The sequence below is a fragment of the Cucurbita pepo genome, chromosome 12 (genome assembly GCF_057944985.1).
Source record: "Cucurbita pepo subsp. pepo isolate OVF chromosome 12, ASM5794498v1, whole genome shotgun sequence".
Classification (NCBI taxonomy): Eukaryota; Viridiplantae; Streptophyta; class Magnoliopsida; order Cucurbitales; family Cucurbitaceae; genus Cucurbita; species Cucurbita pepo.
Window position 1 is genome coordinate 12435284 of NC_141809.1, and position 21786 is coordinate 12457069.

Here is a 21786-nt window from a genome sequence, read left to right on the forward strand (position 1 = left end):
TTTGAAAAGGAAACAACAATGACTTCATGCATATAACTATCGAGTAGGGAGAAGTTGACAATTAGTCATATCTCCCTATAGTACATTTTGAGGCATTTCATGTCTACCAAGCATAGCCATGATATCGCCGAAACGTCATACTCTTAAAGAAAATAAGAAAGAAATAATGCAACATGAAAGCGAGCAATAAAGTAGTACAAGACAAAGGTTTCGACATGTCATGGGCGACATGTCTTGGACAAGCATGACCGTGACACCCTGCATCCTCGTTGGCACACAACTAAGTGTCCGACTTTGATACTATTTGTAAAAATTTAAACCCGCCGCTAGCAGATATTGTCCGTTTTGGTCATTGTCGTTGATGTGACGATTTTATTTATTTATTTATTTAAAAAGGAAAAAAAGGTAAAGCATGTGAATTATATAAATATCTTTAACTTTTAAAATTTTAATATTTTAGTTGTGGGGGAAGATGGTTGGGACATGTGACCTAGAAGTGCATAATGCAATTAAAAAAAAAAAAATTAAGGAAGCATAGGCACATGTTTAGCTAATCCCTAATGGTACCCTCTATATTTATTTAATTTTATTATTTTAGTTTATGAACCATAAACATTATGTGTTTTGTTTGCTATTGAATTTTGAATTTTCTATCCATTAATTAAAAATTAATTTAAAACTTATGTAAAAAAGAATTCTAAACTTTCTTATTCAACTTGAGTATAGCTTAATAGGAGAGAGATATAATTTCTCTCATTTTTTGCATAATGGTTCCAGCAAGATCCCCGCGAGCTATTGGCTCAATGGTAAAACACGCCCTCGATAATTGGGTTGTTATGCCTAGGCTATGAGAACTTTTAGTCACATGGATGGTTCAATGTGCTCATTAGTGTCTGACCCTAAGATGTGGATCATTCAAGACAAATTAGCATACATCCAATATAGATGATAGATGAGTCGATTACTGTGAGATCCAATATAGATCTAAGTTTCTATTCACTCATGGGATTTAAGCGGTCTGGGAGGACAACTTTAGCTCATTTCTTATCGAGAATCCATAGATCCAATATCACTATATGGACAAATATCTATCGAGCACAGGTTTATAATCTGCTTCAATATGAAAATAAAACAAAACACCTAACAACGTATCTTATTTGTGTTTTTTTTCATTATGTTTTTCGTAAGTCCGGAGAGAGCACCAATCAATATGACTTTTTTAAATCTTCGTTTTTGAAAGCGAGAGGAAGAACGTGAAATTCTTTTTGCTTACTCGACGACTATTCTAATCTAAGTCGACAATGAAAAAGTTATTGGACTAAATTGGACCCACAGTTCATATTGAGCGTTTTGTGGGCTTGGGCCTGTCCGATCCATTTCCTATCACCCCCAAAAAGTTTGGTCCACATCTACCGTATTTATCATTTTTAAACTCAGAATTTACAAAAATAATAATAATAATAAATTAATTAATTATAGGGTAAAATACATTCTTAAATCATTTTTTTTACTATATTTTCCAATACCACGGTAATATTGACTGTATCCCTCAAAATAAAATTTGTAACCTCAACGGTCATTTCAATAATTATAATAATTAATCAATATGTAGGTAAAAAGTTTTAAAATACATTATTTAACCTTTCGGAGTTCAGGGTTCTCGATGACACTCGTTCCTTTATCCAAGAGATGTGGTACCCACCAAATTCACCCCTTTGGGGCCAGTATCCTTACTGACACACTGCCTCGTATCTACCCCCTTCGGGGAAGAGCGAGAATGTTCTACTCCCCAACCAATGTGGGACATCACAATCCACCCTCTGCCTCGTATCTACTCCCTTCGGGGAAGAGCGATAATGTTCTACTCCCCAACCAATGTGGGACATCACAATCCACCCCCTTTGGGTCCAGCATTCTCGCTGACACTCGTTCTTTTATCTAAGAGATGTGGGACTCCCACCCACCAAATCTACCCCCTTTTGGGCCCAGCGTCCTCGCTGCCACTCGTTCCTTTATCCAAGAGATGTGGCACACCCCCTTCAAGGCCCAACGTCCTCGCTGCCACTCATTCTTTTATCCAAGAGATGTGGGACCCCACCAAATCCACCCCTTTGGGCCCAGCGTCCTTACTGGCACACTGCCTCGTGTTTACCCCCTTCGGAGAAGGGCAAAAAGGCTGACACATCGTCCCTTTGTAATGACCCAGATCCACCGCTAGTCCTATTTAGGCTTTCCCTATCAGGCTTCCTCTTAAGGCTTTAAAATACATCTGCCAGGGGAAGGTTTTCACACCCTTATAAATGATGTTTTGTTCTCCTCCCGAACCAATGTGGGACATCACAATATTAAACATACAACATAATCCTTTCACTTTTTTAAAACACTAAGCTTTCAACCAAGACTTAGCCAAGCCATAAAAGATTAGTGTTATTTGTGAGTCACTTTCATGTAAACCCTTTAGGGTTTGAGGAAATGTGACCAATAATTTAAAGCATTGGTTGAGCTCCACGAGAAATGACTGAACAGAGTTGGGCTTACTTTTGTTAACAGCCTCAAGATTTCCAAGCTCCATTAAGTCAAAACAGCCCGTGAAAATTTGCCCAAAAAGACACCCAATTTGGCTATAAATTTGGTTACCCGCTGCAACCAACAAAGCGCTGTAAAGCTACAGCAATATTAATGGGCTGCTGCTGTTGTGGGCGCTGTTGCAGAGTTTCTAGCTACTCATCTTTAGCCTATGGCTAAGCCTAATGCTCGTTGCTCCATTGAAATGGAGCCCAGAACCTTGAACCAAGGCCAACTCCACCAAGCTAGGGTCAGCCAAAAACCCTTTGAAATCCATACCCTTTTGAAGCTTTGTTTTAATGGATTCTGATTGTTCTGCAGGAAGTTGCTGCTGATGTTGTTCAGAAACTGGAACCCACTGAAGCTTCTCTTCTATTGATTGATGTATGTTTTTCTTTACAATTCATCTAATATTTCGTTTATTGTTGTTAAAATCAAATGACATTGATGTTCCCGACAAAATCGTGGGGAAATATAATGATCCAAGGATCGTATGGTTTTTCAAGAACTTAAGCTAGATTAATAAAAATACCGTTGAACTTTGTACTTTATTACTTTTTAAATTTTTAAAAAATTTAATAATAAAATTTGAATCGACAAAATATTATTAATGTTAGCTCAATATATGGTTTGAATCGGCAAAAAAAATTAATAATAACGTTTGGATCGACAAAAATTTAACAATAAGGTTTGAATCGAAAAAAAAATTCATATATATTTTAAATATTCTTAAAATTAAAATAATATTTTAATTTTTTTTAAATGTTGAAGGGCATTTTTGAAATAAAATATTAAATATTTCGATCTAAAATTAGGTGTTTTTAAATTTTTTAAAAAAGCTCAGGAGTAATTTTTTTAGATTTTATTAAAGTTTAAGGGTATTTTAGGAATTTTTTTTTTAAGGTAAAATTCAAAATAATTTTTATTAATTTAGTCAATATGTTAAATTATATATTTAGTTCTAAGAGAATTTTATTTAATTCTAAATGTTAATAAATATTATTTTAATTTTAGGTTTAATAGTGGATATTTTTTAAATATGTAAAAATTAATCATTTTTAAGAATCTATTTAAAAGTTTAAAATTAAAAATATTAAAATGATTTGTTCTAACCGATACGAGTGTACAGATCGTAGAACGACTTAAACCGATGAACCATATGATTGAAAGAGGAGAGTTGCCATTGTTGCCGCCATTGTCATCGCCGTTGTCGTCGGCGGCGGGGCGTCCGGCACCGCCGTTTGTGGGGGATTATAAAGAAGAAAGAGGAAGATGCCAATGCTCTTACATTTCTATTGAATCCCCAAATCAATTGCAGCTGCTTAAGGAACCCCTTTCAGCTCCATTTTAGATTAGATGCTTTGGGGACTATCATTTATGTAAGCTGAAATTAATAATTATGAGCTCTCCCAATATAATTTAATTAATTTAGACATATTATTTTTCAATTAAAAAATATATTAATGTAAAGTATATTTTTTTAAATAAATTAATTGACGTGATAAAAATAAGGTATTGACTGAGTGAGAGAACTACTCGGAAATTTTGAAACTTCCCCAGAAGTTTAGATAGCTGTAGTGAGACCACGTAATTAACTATAACGACTCAGATCCATCGCTAGTAGAAATTGTTTTCTTTGGACTTTTTCTTTCGGGCTTTCCCTCTCAAGGCTTTAAAACGAGTGTGCTAGCGGAAGGTTTCCACACCCTTGTAAATGGTGGTTTGTTCTCCTCCCAACCAATGTAGGACATCAAGAGGCGTTTTAAAGCTTTGAGGGGAATCTCGAAAAAGAAAGCCTAAAGAGGACAATATCTACTAGCGGTAGATCTGGGTCGTTACATTAACAAACTTTCTCATCTTCAAAGGAGAGATCATCATGGATGTACCTGTTGGTTGAGGGTATTTTTGAAATAAAATAATAATAGTTTAGTATACTTTTGAAGTTGGAAAGGTATTTTATATAGAAAAAAAATTAAAAATTGAATATATATATATAAATAAATGAGAAATTTTAATTTGAAATGTCCACTCCAAATCGCACCGCCAAACCGTATTGCCCACTGGACGAAGTTTGAGGATTAGGGTTTCGAACTTTCTTACGTCTTTTCGTTCGATTTGGGCGTTTCATTCTAAAATACTTTCGGGAGGGAAAAATCCCGAATTGAAAATCAAATTCCCAAGGCCCCTCGCATCTCAAATTCTCCAATCCAATCGATCAGTTAGAAGCAGAGCTCGAGCAGTTTCTGAAGGTGATTATCCCAATCTCTCATCCATTTTCTCATTGCGTTTTCCCTTCTGAACTTCGTAGACTGGAATTGCACTATTGTGTTATTTGTATTTTTGAGAGAATCACGACGGATGAATGGAATGATATTTTGTGAATTTGAAGTTCTACTTGTTTGATTTCTGAGAATTTTCGGAAGCTTAGCTTGGTTGAGTTGATATTTCCCGCGTTTTCCCAGCGGATGAACGTAGATCAAGGCTGTAAATTTTTCGAAATGGCTAATCTGGGTTTTTTTTTTTCGAGCTTTATTCTTATGAGCTTTCTCAGAATCGTTTCTATATTTATTTTGAAGTTCTAGACTGCTTCCTCAGAATCGTGTTAGTGGAGTTCGTTATGGAACCTAGGTTCCCCACTGCATCTGCTAGTTCTTTAATTGAATTTACTCGTCTGTGACCTTGGAGATTTTATTACACCATGTGATGGTCTACTCTGTACAGAGATTGCTTAGCGGTTTAGTTTGAATTTAACGTTCATTTCTCAAATCTATTTTGTTCGAGGTAAAACTGATTATATGTTCGTATGCAGTTGAGATATCTCTCTCTTCTAAGTCATGAACACCACTGTGCATAGAACTTCCAATTCTGGGAGGCAGTCGTTGTTCTACCAAGATTTAGCATCTCCTGTTTCGACGCGCAGAGGGAAATTTTCAACTCCAGGCCAGGCAGCTGCTGTTTCTGCTTTATGGCGGGAGAATTTTGGAAACTCAGATCTACCCCCTCCTCCGGTTTTTACATTGGAAGACCGTTCGGGCTCTGATTTTTCTCCTGAATCTGGGATTCCTGATTATCCTGTTTCACCAGAAGTTAAATCAGACCCGATGACCCCTATCCAAAGTCACGACTTCTCTTCGCCGATGAAAAGCAAGTCAAATGCCAGCACTTCACACACACCAATTAGTGGCCAACAAAGCCGGCAGGCATCAGCTGGCTTTAGTTGGTGGTCAACACCAAAAGGTGGTGGCAGCGAGCAGGAAGATAAGGGAAAAAGTTCACCAGTTGAAGGTGTGATTCAACCAGGTGCATTGATCACACTTCAAACCCCAAGGGAAGTTGCCAGACCGGAGGTGCAGAGGAATTGCTTGCCTGCAGGAAAACTCAACGAGGAGGAATGGGTTACTGTCTATGGGTGAGTTCTCTATTCCCTTTCCCCCTTTCATTCATCATTGTTAGCTGAGATCTTTGTAGTGGGTTGAATTTCAATGATTCATTTACCGCCTTTGAGTTGTAATGTGTTATTGATCACGGATTCTTTATCTGCATGCCAAACAGTCGTACATTTTTCTTTTGGGCCATCTTGGAATTTTCTAACTAACGAAGCAGATGATCAAATTGGGTTTAGTTCTACTGGATGCATCTCTCTCTTACACACTTTACTCCTGCACGTGAGAACATGTTAATGTTTTGAACATTGCTTCAATTAATAATCACTTTGACATTAAACATATTCAATTTGGAAGTGTTGTAAGCCTGTCCTTTTACATTGGATTCTTTTTTGTTGAAATGAATATTGACAGGTAATGAAGTACCCTAGTTGTTTTATATTTACCTCAGTGGCAATGCTGCTGTAAGCAATTGCAGTTATGCTGATTTTGACATAAGCAAGATAGATTGTTAAGATTTACTATTTGATATGAGGCAATGCATCAATTGATTTCAAATGTTACTTGTATAATTTTGTGCCCTCTTTCTTCAGATTCTCACCTGCTGATACAAATCTAGTTTTGAGGGAATTTGAAAAGTGCGGTGAGATCTTGAAACACGTTCCGGGTCCAAGAGATGCTAATTGGATGCACATTCTTTATAAGGTACCAATCTACCTCTGTTTCTCTGCTTTATTTGACTATGGTTTTCTCAGTTTGATGTTTTTTTTTATTTTTCCTTTTAGACTATTCTAGTTAATGTGTTATTTGGGAATAAACATGCAAAATGTATTCTGCTAGTAAAGATTATTATCAGGTTTTAAGATTCTCATTATTTTTTAGTTTAACAATACGGGGATGAGGATACGAACCTCGATGCCTTGACTAGTTGAGCTCTCAAGTTGGCTAATTAGGTTTAAAATTTAATTGGCAGTTGCAGAGTGTTTTGTTTGAATATTAATCTCATAAAGTCAGACACATAACATTTGATGTATGTTATATTAAGCATATACGATTGAAATGATATCCATATATGAACAGGAAGATGCTATATTCAACCTCTTAGAAAAACTATTTGCCTTACGAATTTGTTGCTGGTGCAGAACCGATCTGGTGCCCACAAGGCTCTCAGCAAGAATGGCATTCAAATTAATGGGATGCTAATTGTTGGTGTGAAACCTGTGGATCCAATAGACCGGCAGACACTAGATGAAAAGTTAAACAATCCAGGATTCATGGTTCTCCCACCGGTATCTTCTCGAACCGCAGAACTCGCAACGAGAGGAGGGCCTGTGCGACCCTACAACTTCCAAAATGGTAACAGTTATGCACGGCAGTCAGGAGGTACCACCATTGCTTCACCATCCAAATCATTAGTGTCTAAGGTCATGGATTTGATGTTTGGAGTCTAAGTTAGGTAGCTCCTTCTCCTGTGGGCGTATAGATTTTCCATGGCAAGAAATTCCTACAAATTTGAGAGCTTACACACATTGACTTGGCGTGATATATGTTTTTGCCTGTTTCATTCTATGTTTTTCCTGTTTAATTTTTATTTTTAAGAAAAACATGTTAATGGAATCTGATAAGAATGATTCAAATTACCATTTAGTGTGTTTGTTCCCTCCATAAAATTGATTCTTTTTTACATAAAATTAAAATTAGGGTTTTATATTTTTAATTTATTTCAATAAATTAATAATTTTCTTTAAAATTTGAGTATTTCATGGATTTCTTACATGGGAAATTAAATTAAAAAGTGTGGAAACCTAATAACATTGATCGAAAATTAAAAATTTGAGGATTTATTAGGAATTTTTTAAATTTTAAAATTAAATATACATAAATTAAAAAATTTACGGTCTCAATTTGTAATTTATAATTATTTTTCAAGTTTATGCGAAGATAAAAATTAAAAGTTCTCATAATTTTCATAATTCATTAATGAAAGAATGAATTATTTTTAATAAAGATTTGAACATTTAATTTTCTCGAAGAATTTGACCAAAAAAAAAAAAAAAAAGACTTAAGATTTAAATTTGTTGAATTAAAGATATAATAAAAAGACACAAAATTTAGAATTAAATACAAACAAAGAGTTCAAATAAATAGAAATTTAAAAGAAAAAGTTAAAATAAGCGTAATTAACTATTAATTTTCTACCTGTTATTATTATTATTATTAATTTTTTTAATGGGTCCTTGGAAAAACCCTTCCATCGTCCTGGATTATCCAGAGCAGACCAGAGCAATCGGCAAGCAAGGAACCGGAGCAGCCTCAATTCCACTTCCTTCCCGCCCTTCCCTTCGATCAATGTAGCTTTCTCTTAGGTTTTCACTTCCATCGATTTCCCCCGTGAACGCAATCGATGGCCTGCGAACGATTTCACACCTTTTCTTCCTCAATTTATTCGTCTTCTCCATTTCCCAATTCCAGACTCCGGATCCTCAAGCAACGATCATGGCGTCGCCCATATCCCTCGGTATCGTCTCAAATTTCATCTCCGTCCAATTCTCAAAGCGACGAAGATAACGATTCCAAGAAGAATAAGCTGAATTTGCTCAAACTCTCTGTAACTCTCACTGTAGTTTCAACCTCTCTTCATACGTCCAACGCCCTCGCTGCTACCGCCTCCAAAGAAGTGAAGGAACGAAGACGTGGTGCTAAGAAATCTTCCACCAAAAAAGGTGACGCTCTTTCTCCTCAGGAGCTGCTTTCGTGGTCGCAAGGACTTCCATCTGTTTCCAACCGAATTCCCTATACTGAACTCCTGGATTTGAAAAGGGAGGGGAAAGTTAAGCATGTGATCAAAGTTCCTAATGGATTTTTGAGGCTGAGGCCGGAACCAGTAATGGTGGTCCTGGAGGATTCCAGGGTGTTGAGGACGGTGTTGCCGTCTGTGGAGAGTAATGGAAGGTTTTGGGTGCTGTGGGATGAGCTGGGGATCGATTCTGTTTGTGTTAATGCATATACGCCTCCTGTAAAGCTTCCTGACGTTCCTACTCCGTATTTGGGGTTCTTGACGAGAGTACCGGCGTTTTTGTATTCCTTCGTTAAACCGAAGAAGGAGTCCAAGAGAGCTGCAGAGGTTAGGCGTATAAGGGAGGAGATCAAGATGGAAAAAACTGCTGCATTGGAGAAAATGAGGCAGGAAAGCGAGATGATAGAAAAGACAGTGAAGATGCAGAAGAAAGAAGAGGATCTGAGGATTAGGAGAGAAGCAAGCAGAAAGAAGCGGGAGCAATCATTAAATGAAGCTAGAATTAACTACCAACGCATGGCAAATTTCTGGGCAGATTTAGCCCGGGATCCAAATGTGGTATCAGCCCTTGGTTTTTTATTTTTTGTGATTTTTTATCAAACTGTGGTGTTGAGCTATAGGAGACAAAAGAAGGATTATGAGGATCGATTGAAGATTGAAAAGGCTGAAGCAGAGGAGAGGAAGAAAATGCGGGATTTAGAGAGGGAGATGGAAGGTCTTGAGGGTGAGGATGATGATGTTGAGCCAGGCAAAGGTGAACAAAATCCTTACTTGAAGATGGCTGCACAATTTATGAAGTCGGGTGCTCGAGTTCGTCGGTCTCATGGAAAGAGGACGCCTCAGTATCTTGAGAGAGGGATGAATGTGAAGTTTGAGGATGTCGCTGGGCTTGGGAAAATAAGGCTCGAGCTTGAGGAAATTGTGAAGTTTTTCACACATGGAGAGATGTACAGGAGAAGGGGTGTAAAGATCCCAGGTCAGAATTTACTTTTGGTGGATGAACATTTCTTTTTCTTAATGGTTTGTTTGAACTGCAAACGAGAATTCATTGGGTTCTATGTTGATTAAGCTATGTATGAGTAACTTCCTGCTTCAAATGGAAACACAAAGTAATTGAAACTGTTCCATCATAATACTTCAAGCCTTAAGTGTTTATTCTTCATCATAATACTTCAACATTTCTTTTTCTTAATGGTTTGTTTGAACTACGAACGAGAATTCTTTCGGTTCTATGTCGATTAAGCTATGTATGAGTAATTTCCTGCTTCAAACGGAAACACAAAGTAATTGAAACTGTTTCATCAAAATACTTCAAGGCTGAAGTGTTTATGAATCAGGTGGTATACTGCTTTGCGGTCCTCCTGGAGTCGGGAAAACTTTACTAGCAAAAGCAGTTGCTGGTGAGGCAGGCGTTAACTTTTTCTCCATATCCGCTTCTCAATTTGTGGAAATATATGTCGGGGTTGGTGCTTCTCGTGTTCGAGCCCTCTACCAAGAAGCTAGGGAGAATGTATGTCTGTCCTCATTTGCTCAATTTCTTAATTCATTATTTACTTTGTTCATCTCCATTATTTGAACACTCAAGACTGTCCACTGATCTCTGGTTGATACTCCTCTTGGTGGTGTTTGGTTAATGTAATATATGATTTCTCTGTTCCAACTCTTATCCTGTTTAATATCTCCACTTCTTATTTCTATACCTATAATTTTTGTCCACTTTCTTGATCCTCTAAGTTTCTCAATACACATGGTATAATTTAAACATGTTCTGTCATATTAACATTAATTTCAATATTATGTTGGTCATGATAGGCTCCATCAGTTGTTTTCATTGACGAGCTAGATGCTGTTGGAAGGGAACGTGGTTTGATAAAAGGTTCTGGAGGGCAAGAACGTGATGCTACTCTTAATCAGGTTTCTGGGCTATAATTATCAATCCTGCTACTGTGAATTGTAAAGTCCTGCTTCGTACTCAATGGTCCATGTTGTTGTTGCTTTATGCATTGCAGCTTCTTGTCTGCTTGGATGGATTTGAAGGCAGGGGCGAAGTGATTACCATTGCTTCCACTAATAGACCAGATATTCTTGATCCAGCACTAGTGAGACCTGGACGATTTGATCGAAAGATTTATATTCCTAAGCCTGGACTTATTGGTCGTTTGGAAATTCTCAAGGTAATATAGTTATCATTTTTCCTAGTGTTGCTGTTTCACTGATTCCACACTGCCTTGATGATATGTAAATGTACTATCAACGTTCTTTGAGGTTCCAAGACTTATATGTTTCTTTTCTCTTCCGTGATTATAGGTTCATGCACGGAAGAAACCTATGGCTAATGATCTAGATTACATGGCTGTTGCTAGTATGACAGATGGAATGGTTGGTGCAGAACTAGCAAACATAGTTGAGGTCGCTGCTTTAAATATGATCCGTGATGGCAGAACCGAGGTACTATGCTACCTGGACTAATAGCATGTTACTTTCATCATTTACTGAAAACGAAATGCAAAGGTTTCATCATATTCAGATCATTGAGAATCTGGTAGTGTTTCACTTTTGGGATAGTACTTTCGGTTCAAATGTGTGTAATACCCCTACGAAGTTCAATATTTTTTACTGAACGCAGTCTTGAGTTTGCATGGTTGCTTTGTTTTGGTTATCACCATGAAATGCAGTCTTGAGAAGCTTGGGTTTCTTCAAAAACTACTCTCCAAACGCCCCTAACACATTCTATTTACGACCTTCACCAATGCAAATATACGCGTCTAATACCCTCCTGCATATATCTTTAATATTTATCTCCCATATTGCTAACAAAATACTAGTATTTTTCTGGTTATCGATTCATATTATTATTTTTTCTTTTCCCTTCTTTTGTGACTTTAGGCTTCTGATCAAAATATTTTTAATTCGACCATGCAATAGATTGCCCTATTTTTAGGAAGTAATTCTCTGATTTGTGCAGATTACAACTGATGATTTATTGCAAGCTGCTCAAATAGAAGAAAGGGGAATGTTGGATAAGAAGGAAAGAAGCCTAGAGACGTGGAAGCAAGTGGCCCTTAATGAGGCAGCAATGGCTGTTGTTGCTATGAACTTCCCTGACCTAAAAAATATTGAATTTGTATGGTCTCTGGTCTCTTAGTCATCAACTTCCATTTCCCTTTCTGAATTTTTTTTCTCATGCAGTAGAATTATCCACCGTCTTTACGTTCTATATTCGTGGAGTGGTTGAACTCAATAATCGGGGTTCTTTTGTGATCTCTTGTTGAATAACTCACTTTTGAGTCCTCATTGGCACAAACAAAATTTCCAGGACTTGTCAGTATGTACCAACAACACAAAAAACCACATGTCTGGAGTAGAATGTTTCGGAAATATGATAATTTTATTAAGAACTCCTCATCTTGATTTTTTTTGCTTACTTTTATGCCATTATACTGAAATATAGATGCCGTTTTTCTGCACTTGATACCTGCAATATATTTACAATATGGATATGACTATATCTGGTGCAGGTCACTATTGCACCTCGAGCTGGTAGGGAATTGGGTTATGTTCGGATGAAAATGGATGCCATGAGGTTCAATGAAGGCATGCTCACGTATGGTGTATTTCTATTTCTAGTTCTGTTTTAGCCATTCTAACTCTTTCTCTCGCCTGTTTCAAACACTGTCGAGAGGACCAATGAGCTTATTGTGATCATGTAAGAGGTCCTCGAGGGGGTGTTGCATTCTCATGAGTTGTAGTCTGCATAATTATTATGATTTTCTACTGCGGGTTTCAGTTCAAATAGTTTCCCAAACCTGGAATGTTTTTTTAATATTTCATATTAGTTCATTTTCCACATTAGTTCTCTATTCACAATGCATAGCACAATCTTTCTTGATTTGTTTTTTGTATTTATTACTCATGCTCATGCATATGATTTCATGCAGCCGCCAGTCCCTCTTGGACCATATAACTGTTCAACTAGCACCACGTGCAGCAGATGAGCTTTGGTATGGGGAAGACCAGGTAGGATACTTGTCTAATTATAATAGGTTAGATGTCTTCTAAACATGCTAAATTTGGATTTTAATGTGAGATGTCAATTGAAGGAGAAAACAGAAGCTAATAATTGTAAAGTTTACCCAAAATCTTCCTTTTTACATTGTTTTTGTCCTGCTTATTTTTCCGCAGGGATAATTATTGTTAGGGTATCATGTATAAGAATTTTAGTGTCATTTCATTGTAGTGGAATATTCAGGATAATAATGAATAATATGCTGAACAGTGAACTTGCTGCATTCCTCATTTGGAAGATCTTCTCATGTTCTTTTCCAAATCTCCACGTCCACTTTCTTGTAGTTTCTTTTCTAGAATTGTCTGGTCTAAATGTGGTGCAATCTTTTTCGGCATTACAGTTGAGTACAATCTGGGTTGAAACAGCAGACAATGCCAGATCAGCTGCTAGAACCTTTGTTCTTGGAGGCCTTTCCGAGAAACATTATGGAGTGTCAAACTTTTGGGTTGCAGATCGAATCAATGTATGGTTTACCTCTCTTACTATAATTATTTGTCCATAGTTAATAGTGTAAATACAGGATTATATATCTGAAAAGGAGAAAAAGAAGAGCATACTGAAAAACACACGGATGCACACCGTTTGTGGTTTGTGCCATGTGTAACGTTAGTGACTTGTAACACCTTCCTTTTCTTCATCCAAAAATCCCACTGTTCTGAAAATTCTCGCCATCTTTGGCCTGAGGGGTAGGGTCGAGTTTTTTTTATTAATTTTTTTTACCGGGTAAGTGTGAGATCCCACATTAATTAGAGAGGAGAACGAGTGCCAGCAAGGACGCTGGGCTCCAACGGGGGTGGACTCGTCCCACATCGGTTGGGAAAGAGAACGAAACATTCTTTATAAGGGTGTGGAAACCTTTCTCTAGCCGACACATTTTAAAAAACCTTGTGAAAAAGCCTGAAAAGAAAAGCCCAAAAAGGACAATATTCTGTTATCAGTGGGTTCGGGCGGTTATAGTAACTTTTCTTTTCTTTTTCTTTTTGATCAAATCTTTCAGTTTCTGAAACTTTAGAAGACTGGTGAGAGAAAACTTTAAAATCTTACCTTTCTTACCTTTTTATATTTAAAAAATGGAGCCATGTGCCCTCTCCTTCCGTTTTTGCTCCGCTCCTATTTGGCTCACCATTCTCCTTTTCAGACGAGTAAGAGTTTGCATCTTGGTTCATTTTACATCTGGAAGTAAACTAGGTTGGCAAACGCCGGGAATGAATTTTTTAGTATATCCTTGCCATTGTCTAGCATGCTGTGACGGATTTTGAATTGACAGGATATTGATTTGGAAGCTTTGCGGATTTTACACGTTTGTTATGAGCGTGCAAAAGAGGTACCATAATTTTTCTAGGAAGTTCAAACGAACAATCATACAAAATTTCTTCATACTTATAATGCGACATTTTAATCTCCTTGTTTCTTGTATTTTATAGATTTTGCAACAGAACAGGAAGCTCATGGATGTGGTGATTGATGATCTTATTCAAAAGAAAAGTTTAACAAAAAATGAATTCCTCCATTTGGTCGAGTTGCACGGCTCGATCAAACCACCGCCTCCAAGCATCATCGACCTTCGAATCGCCAAACGAACCAAGCTTCAGGAGGAGGAGAAGATGAAGAAGAACCAAAAGAAAATAGCGGTAGGCATTAGCAATACCTCATAAACATGAATCCCAAAAACCATTTCTATCACGAGTTCACAAATTTCTAATAGTGACAGTGAAAAGTCCATTGCCTGAGATGGAAGACGGCACAAATACTCGCCTTCCAAAGACCGGTTCTTCCCGGTCATTCCCGGCGATGAATTGGACGATATCGACGGGTAATCTGGTCGATCAGTTCGCGAGCAGAAGAAGATGAGTATTGTTTTAGTTCCTTTTCAATTCTATCCCATTTGGAATCTGTAGTTTCGGAGTTAACAGTGTTTACACAGATTTTTTTCACCATTTATGTCGCAAAAAACTTTACAAGAATGGAGGCTGAACAATGGGCCTAATGACTTTATGGGCCTTGATTGTGTTGTTCCATGGGCCGAGGCCCAACCCAAAAGCCTCCCAAGTACGAAACGACCTGATTTTTCACCAAAATAACCGCCCACGTTCACCGTTTAAAGTTTAAACCACCGCCCACTCTCTTCCCAAGCCTAAATAAATTAACCCTCCCCATCTACTTATTTCAAACAAAACACCCAATTTCTAAGCCCCTTCCATCGGAATGAAGACAACAAGCTTACCGCCACTATCTGTTCTTAACTATATGATGATCCTTTCCACTGCAATAATGGCGGCCGCCGCCGTCTCCGCCGCCGCTTTTGAGTTCAAAGTCGGCGACGAGATGGGTTGGCAACTTCCCAAGCCGAACAACTCTGAATTCTACAGTTATTGGGCCTCCATTAACCGATTTCAAATCGGAGATTCTCTATGTAAGTCGGTCATTGTATTAATATCATCAATTTCTCAAATTTGGAAGATTTAAAAAAAAAAAAATCAATTTTTTTTTTCTTTTTTTTGGCGGCAATGTAGCTTTTGAATACAACAATGATTCAGTTGTGATGGTTGAAAAATGGGATTATTATCACTGCAATTCAAGTGATCCAATACTGAGTTTCGACAACGGGAAAGGCGTTGTAAAGCTGGACAGGGCAGGCGCCTTTTACTTCATCAGTGGCTTTCCGGATCACTGTAAAAATGGCCAACGCCTCCTCGTTCAAGTCTTGTCGCCGCCGCTGCATGATCTCATCGGCCCTTCGCCTGAAGCTTATGGTGATGATGCTCCTTCGCCGTCGTCCAACAATGCTGGAGTTTCTGTTCAGATCATTAACCTGGCCGTGATCATCTTCCCCATGGCTGCCGTTGTTGGATTGTTGCTGTTCTGATCCTCTTTGAACCTAATTGTTGCTTGGTTTGTTGAATCTTTTTGTTGTTACTATGGCTTTCATCGTTTAATATATTTTCTAATCATTTCCTCTCGAAGATTAAAATGATTCACTCTCGAAGATTAAAAATTGAATGACTTAAATGCTACCGTACCAAAAGTCTAAGTTTTGGCATGAGGTTTGACATGTGCCTTTGATTGCTATATTAAATGTCAATTGAACACCCAACAGACGATGAGGTTGCATGACAGTTAGTCAAAATCATGCTACTTTCAACTCTATCAAATATGCTTCAAAATATGCTATAGGAGTAGACATGGTGTTAGCTCTCTACCACCTTTGGGCCATATTACCTAAATGAATTACCCTATGACAATATGTGTCGTAGAGTGGGCGACCATTACAAGACGAACCACCACCCTTAGACTATATTAGCTAAGTGAGTTACCCTATGACATAATGTGTCATAGAGTGAGCGACGATTGCAAAACAAGCATCTTGAACGTCTTCCTTTAAAAATGGATATTTGAGGTGTCTGACGATAAAGACGACTCATGGGTAATTCTCGATAAGCGTAATCAAGCAAACTAAGAGGGATGATAATGTCTCGAAATTTGCAATGACAAAATTATACGTGGATGAACCCACCTAACTAATTATTAGCATCCAAAAGTCAACCAAAGAAGAATCCAAAGCCAATTTTTTTTTAAAAAAAAAAAACTTTTGACTCTTTGAATAATAATTAAAGGAATTTTGAAATTGGTATCCTACTCTACCAATCACACCATAACTGCTTAACAAAGCATTCTAACCCATTAGAACCTGTTCGTTCACCTAATATTACATTTATATATCAACCTTCAAATTAATTTTCTTTTCCATAATCTTTACTTTTTTTTCCCTCATATAATATAAATAAAAATAAATAAATAATAAAAAAAATACAGAAGTTTATTAATTTTTATTCATATATAATTATTATTTGTGGGTCTTTCCAAATCCTTAGGTTCCAAATATTTTCCGACCAAAAGCTGGAACATGGTCTGCACGTCCTATGTAGATCATTTTTATTTTTTCTTTTATTATTTTAAAAAAATCATATTTTTCTAATATATTAATAATTAAAATTTTATAAACTTTAAATATTCTTAGTTTTTTTTAAGTCAAGTAGAATTGGGTTGTAACCCTACTTTCGAGTTAGTCAGGTTGACCCGACCAAAAAAATGTCAACCCAAAACTGAATCAAAATTTTCAATTTCCAAAAAATTCAACTCAACCCAAATCGAAAAAAATATAACCTAACCCGTCTTTATAGTTTGGGTTGGGTAGTCTAAGTTGATCGGGTTACTGGTTCATATAAAAACCCCCTAATTTTAAGATTACTATTTAATTTAACATTACTTGAATTAATTTATAATTTTTTTTTAAAAAATATTTTTTTGAGTAATTAATTATGTTGGGTGAAAAATATTTAATTTGTTGAATATGGAATAAATTAAATTAATTTATGGTTTTTTTTTTTTATTTTAATTTTTGAAATGAAAAACAAAATAAGGTGATAACAATCTTTAGGTGATGGAGTTGATGTTCCGAAAATTTTGGTGAATTAGTTAATACGACATCATGCCACCAACCCACATTTTCTGTGTGTCATCTCAAATTATCATTTTTATATTAATTAATTATTTTGTGTTTATTATTTAATTAATCCTAATTTTGGCATATTCTACCTCATTTTTCAATTATATATATATATATATATATATATATATATATATATATATATATATATATATATATATATATATATATATATATATATATATATATATATATATATATATATATATATAAACATTTTAATATTTAAAAAAAATAAAGATTTTGAGGCCAAAATTGTTGCTATACAAAATAAAAATTATTTTGGAATAATTTAAAATCATAATAATTCAGAATTAATTATTAATTTTATTTTAAAATTTTTTCAAACGCCTCAAAAATTACTTTATTATCCGAGAATAAATTAGTGAAATTCTCTACTTATTATTATTATTTTATTTATTATTATTATTATTACTTTTTTTTTTTAGGAATTCACGGGATCATGTTCCATGCAGAGATTTTTATTTTTATTTTTATTATATATATATATATATAATATTAAATTAAAATAATTATTTGAATAGATAATTAATAATTATTTTATATTTATTTATTTATGAAATTCCACGTAATCAGAAGCATGCAGAAACGAGTATTTATTGGAATGGGTGCATATAAAACGCAAAAATGCCCACTTCTATCCACGACCGAAAAAAGAGCATTACTATCTTTATTTGAAATTTCTTCTGGGTCGTTACAATGAACGTGTCCGACAGTGTCGTCGAGTCGGATCCCATCGGAATCGACGAGTCGTATCGCCCTCTTCCTTCTCTCTACTTGGCCTTCTCCTTCATCTGGCTCCTCTGCGCCTGCTCCTGGACTGTTAACACCTACAAGAATCGTCACTTTCAGGTTCGAATACTTTCATTCTTCTTCACTGTTGTTTGTTCATCTTTGATTCTGTGGAATGGCGTGCTTGAAGCAGCTTTATGAGGTTTGAAATTCGTTTAGATTCAGACTGATTTGGTTGATTTTGATGAATCGTTTAGTTGTTTGTTGATTCTTGAAGTGAACACTGTGAATGTTCAATTTCTGCATCGATGGAGCCTACTTTGACCATTTCGATTCGATTAAATTATACGTAATTTCAAATCTCTCTTCCCCTGACATACTAGAAGAGTACGTCTGTTTTCAACGGACCTACGGGCTTTGGAGGTTTTAGTTCGATCTCTATGCAGTATCCACTATTTAATTTCCGAGAGGATCGTACTGATTAATTCGTTAGATTATTCAGTTTTCTAACTTGTCTCTGTTTTGATTCTGTACTTTATTTCCGAGTTAGTCGTAGGCTTAGTTTTGATACAGAGATTAGGAATTGTCGCCTTAAAAATTGACGGATAAGTTCTTTAATTGCTATTTGAGAATTGTGTATTTAGCTTTTACTTCTGATTTTTCAATCATCGTCGTTTTTGTAGCTCGAGGAGTGGATTTTGAATTGATATGACTTCCTTTTCCTTTTTTTCTGGATTGTTGTTGCACGAGAGCAGACCAATAACTTGCAGTGGTCACTTGCTTCCGTTCCTCTTCTAAAAGCGTTGCAACTAACTTTATCTTTCCTCTTCTGGTACGTTTAATGCATTTTCCGATACTCTTTTCCGTTTCGTTTTTGTTTTTGGTTAATTATAAAACTGTCAGTAATCAATTTCGACATTAAATCTTCACATAATCGGCTTTGGAATGAGATTTATCTGCAAATTTCGTAATTGTTCTTCACTTTTCGATTTTCTCTTGGCCCATCTGAAATCCTATTAATTGTACAATTGCAGGTATTCATGCTTTTACATTCAGACATGCTCCTTATGGATGTCATTTGGGGTATATGTAACTGGAGTGCTCTTTCAGACAGCTTCTGTTGTGTCATTTTTACTTATTTCCCATGGTTATTGTATCATGTCTGAGCACCTTTCAGTTTATGAACGACGAACAACTGCTTCAATTGGCTGTATTTTTTACTTGACACTTGTTGGCTACCGAGCATCCATACCTTACTTCTCTGTGAGTTTACTAAGCTGCCTCTCCAACTTTCAGCAATTAATAATATGCTTAAGAAATGATTGCTGCTGCACAATTTCACTTCCCTTGGTTCTTACTTCCAGCTTCTTGTTTGCTCCAGGTCCTACTTCTGCTCAATTACTTCATTTCCTATTATGTGATCTTCCACCACATATATCAAAATATACTAGTATTGCAAGAACAACTCAATTTTATTATGGAGGAGGATGTTCAAGCAATGCACGATGCCATTCACACAAAATACAAGATGCTCAAGTATGCATTTATTCTGTGTAGACCCTTTTCTACATATCATATTTAGATGGTAATTTTTCATCCAAATCCGTTGCTTCTATTTGTATTATACAGAAAATTCCAAGGAATCATGCAAATTGTTGCCATGGCAGAAATTGTGGTATGAATTTGATATTGCAACTTACCATTCAATCGATTTTATATATTATGTATGGATCAAATCCTCAATTTTCTGGTTTTCAGATATTCTTGAACGTAGACGATTCAGTTGAAATTTACTGGCTTCGTCTGTTAGTACGAGAATGGGCACAATTCTGCATCTTCAGTTACATTGGGTATGTAAATGCATATCATCATACTTTTATGCGGTGATATTTTGTACAATATCTATATATATACATATCTATATATATATATAGATGGATATATTGAGGTAAGGTTATTAGTTTTTTTCCTCTCTATATGCAGGTGGATCTTTAGGTCACAAGACATGGCTCCCCGTTTCTCTGTTATGCCAACTGTTAAGTCTGAAAATAGTAGGATTGTGCCTCCTATTTATAGCATTGTAAGTTATTTTATTCCGTACTGGGAAAGTAATATAGGTTGGAATCATACACGTCGAGGTTGAGTTTGACTTAGAAAACCAGCATAAATGCAATGAATACAGAAATCCTTTTTCTCACCTAATTTTCTGTTGACATGTAAAATCTAGTATAGTATGCTTATAACTAGTTGAAGGGATTAAATTAAGCCTTTAGACGCAATTTTAAATTTAACACTAGAATCGGTTTTTGTTTGGTTTGGTTCGTTCGGGCTCCTCTCGATCTTATTCATAGTTAGAAGTTAGAAAGGGTTTCTGCATTTACTAATGCCGCAAGGATTACAGGAAGTGGATGCAGCAACTTTTAGAGAGGTTAGCACTCATAATTGGCACATTGGCGTGGTAAGTTCTTTGAACTAGTAATGTCATGTTATCTCATACCCACTTTGATGTTTGTAAACATGTTGCTCCTACAATACATTTTGACAATTTGTCTGTGCAACACAGCCGACCTCGCTGTCTCGTAACGAAGGTTCTAAGGATTCGTTCATCGTGATTATTCAGCATCCTCGTGCGTATAATGCCAACAATCAATCCATGCCAAACCCAGCAGATTTTGGATCTTCGCCTGCAGATGAGACATGACATTCCTTTTCTTTCCCCTTCAAAGAGGTTACACCAGTTGACAGTTTATAGAAAATGTTGACAGCAAATCCCTTTTGCTAGGCCAGGTATTAACTTCCATACGATTTACAGAATCAAATTGTACATTCTTTTCTATGTACTTCCACGGTTGTTTACAACTGACAGATGTAAACTGATTCCATACTAAATGAAGTATACCTCCCTTTCACTATAACCCTTCAATCCTGCTACAATTAATTCACATTAGAAAGTGAATATCAACTTCTGGCTGTGATATATATATACGGGCTTATATGCATAGCGATTAGTATCTATCATTTATGGCTAGGACGACTGGAGTATCTAATCCAATTCATTCTCCTAGCTTTCGTCTCCCAGTGTCAGTGTTGGCCCCAACAGAGTATTTTTGCCGTTAGTGTTCTTTCTGATCTCTATGCATTTCACCAGTCACCAAAAATTCCCTCTACCCCTACCGTACTCCAGCTTGGTAGTTTCCAATCCAGGGCAAACTGTAAACTGTCTATCCAGGGTTGAGTTCTGGGATTTGATACCTCTATATATAGTTTAGAAGGCTGGAAAATAAACTTAGAAATTAGATAACTATGTTTGCTGTTACGAAAAATGTTATCAAAATTTTTTATAAATAAAATTCTTATAATTAAGTAGTTTAATTTTAGATAATTAACCATTGTAATTAGTTTATAAAAAAATAAATTATTTTAATAAAATTTGTTAAGAATTTAATCATTTAATTTTGAAACTTATCCACTAAATTGACATAAACATAAACTTTCAATTTATTTACCTTGTTTTATGTGTCAGTGCCGCATAAGCAATAAAAATATATGGATGTTTATTTTACAGGTGCCAAGTATTTTAAATTTGTAATTGTATTTATTTACTAATATAATATTTAATTAGCAAATTGTGGAATTGGGCTGGACTTTTTCGGTTGGGCTTTGCCAATACCCGGCGGGCCAGTTATTAATATGGGCCTAATTATCCAATTATGGA

General features: G+C 35.9%; 5 protein-coding genes across 7 annotated transcripts; all 5 read left to right on the forward strand.

The window, feature by feature from the left end:
* The first annotated feature begins 2664 nt into the window (after positions 1 to 2664).
* On the forward strand, positions 2665 to 3992 carry LOC111807614 (uncharacterized). The gene is made up of 3 exons (XM_023693413.2): positions 2665 to 2815; positions 2887 to 2949; positions 3695 to 3992. The coding sequence occupies exons 1-3, from the start codon at positions 2738 to 2740 to the stop codon at positions 3914 to 3916; spliced, it is 363 nt and encodes a 120-aa protein (XP_023549181.2). The 5' UTR covers positions 2665 to 2737; the 3' UTR covers positions 3917 to 3992.
* A 584-nt stretch (positions 3993 to 4576) lies between these two features.
* Positions 4577 to 7588, forward strand: LOC111785634 (mitotic phosphoprotein N' end (MPPN) family protein). Its single transcript, XM_023666006.2, has 4 exons — positions 4577 to 4814; positions 5375 to 5974; positions 6542 to 6653; positions 7091 to 7588. Exons 2-4 carry the CDS (start codon positions 5400 to 5402, stop codon positions 7397 to 7399), a joined length of 996 nt encoding a protein of 331 aa, XP_023521774.1. The 5' UTR covers positions 4577 to 4814; positions 5375 to 5399; the 3' UTR covers positions 7400 to 7588.
* A 593-nt stretch (positions 7589 to 8181) lies between these two features.
* On the forward strand, positions 8182 to 14775 carry EMB2083 (AAA-type ATPase family protein). 3 transcript variants are annotated; one of them, XM_023666083.2, is made up of 12 exons: positions 8182 to 9721; positions 10083 to 10255; positions 10558 to 10659; positions 10755 to 10919; positions 11053 to 11193; positions 11711 to 11869; positions 12264 to 12349; positions 12684 to 12762; positions 13152 to 13274; positions 14079 to 14135; positions 14236 to 14442; positions 14517 to 14775. In XM_023666083.2, exons 1-12 carry the CDS (start codon positions 8353 to 8355, stop codon positions 14517 to 14519), a joined length of 2664 nt encoding a protein of 887 aa, XP_023521851.2. In that variant the 5' UTR covers positions 8182 to 8352; the 3' UTR covers positions 14520 to 14775. The 3 variants fall into 3 exon arrangements, with proteins under 3 accessions (XP_023521851.2, XP_086985368.1, XP_023521849.2); XM_087129242.1 differs by having other exon boundaries at positions 14523 to 14775; XM_023666081.2 differs by having other exon boundaries at positions 14236 to 14775.
* Positions 14776 to 14912: 137 nt separating this feature from the next.
* LOC111785702 (early nodulin-like protein 7) lies at positions 14913 to 15793 on the forward strand. The gene is made up of 2 exons (XM_023666084.2): positions 14913 to 15224; positions 15325 to 15793. Exons 1-2 carry the CDS (start codon positions 15017 to 15019, stop codon positions 15675 to 15677), a joined length of 561 nt encoding a protein of 186 aa, XP_023521852.1. The 5' UTR covers positions 14913 to 15016; the 3' UTR covers positions 15678 to 15793.
* A 2181-nt stretch (positions 15794 to 17974) lies between these two features.
* Positions 17975 to 20986, forward strand: LOC111785703 (uncharacterized). The gene is made up of 9 exons (XM_023666085.2): positions 17975 to 18191; positions 18827 to 18903; positions 19106 to 19334; positions 19453 to 19607; positions 19701 to 19746; positions 19830 to 19921; positions 20055 to 20151; positions 20473 to 20529; positions 20635 to 20986. The coding sequence occupies exons 1-9, from the start codon at positions 18039 to 18041 to the stop codon at positions 20770 to 20772; spliced, it is 1044 nt and encodes a 347-aa protein (XP_023521853.1). The 5' UTR covers positions 17975 to 18038; the 3' UTR covers positions 20773 to 20986.
* The last annotated feature ends 800 nt before the right edge of the window (positions 20987 to 21786 follow it).

Bases quoted from the DNA above. Each gene is read 5' to 3' on its own strand.
- LOC111785703 (XM_023666085.2), top strand. From the start codon at position 18,039: ATGAACGTGTCCGACAGTGTCGTCGAGTCGGATCCCATCGGAATCGAC. The intron at 18,192-18,826 runs GTTCGAATACTT...GCACGAGAGCAG, and splicing joins ACAAGAATCGTCACTTTCAG to ACCAATAACTTGCAGTGGTC. The intron at 20,530-20,634 runs GTAAGTTCTTTG...TGTGCAACACAG, and splicing joins ATAATTGGCACATTGGCGTG to CCGACCTCGCTGTCTCGTAA.
- LOC111785634 (XM_023666006.2), top strand. From the start codon at position 5,400: ATGAACACCACTGTGCATAGAACTTCCAATTCTGGGAGGCAGTCGTTG. The intron at 5,975-6,541 runs GTGAGTTCTCTA...CTCTTTCTTCAG, and splicing joins GAATGGGTTACTGTCTATGG to ATTCTCACCTGCTGATACAA. The intron at 6,654-7,090 runs GTACCAATCTAC...TTGCTGGTGCAG, and splicing joins GGATGCACATTCTTTATAAG to AACCGATCTGGTGCCCACAA.
- LOC111807614 (XM_023693413.2), top strand. From the start codon at position 2,738: ATGGCTAAGCCTAATGCTCGTTGCTCCATTGAAATGGAGCCCAGAACC. The intron at 2,816-2,886 runs GTCAGCCAAAAA...ATTGTTCTGCAG, and splicing joins GCCAACTCCACCAAGCTAGG to GAAGTTGCTGCTGATGTTGT. The intron at 2,950-3,694 runs GTATGTTTTTCT...ACGAGTGTACAG, and splicing joins CTTCTCTTCTATTGATTGAT to ATCGTAGAACGACTTAAACC.
- EMB2083 (XM_023666081.2), top strand. From the start codon at position 8,353: ATGGCCTGCGAACGATTTCACACCTTTTCTTCCTCAATTTATTCGTCT. The intron at 11,194-11,710 runs GTACTATGCTAC...TGATTTGTGCAG, and splicing joins TCCGTGATGGCAGAACCGAG to ATTACAACTGATGATTTATT. The intron at 14,136-14,235 runs GTACCATAATTT...TGTATTTTATAG, and splicing joins GTTATGAGCGTGCAAAAGAG to ATTTTGCAACAGAACAGGAA.
- LOC111785702 (XM_023666084.2), top strand. From the start codon at position 15,017: ATGAAGACAACAAGCTTACCGCCACTATCTGTTCTTAACTATATGATG. The intron at 15,225-15,324 runs GTAAGTCGGTCA...GCGGCAATGTAG, and splicing joins TCAAATCGGAGATTCTCTAT to CTTTTGAATACAACAATGAT.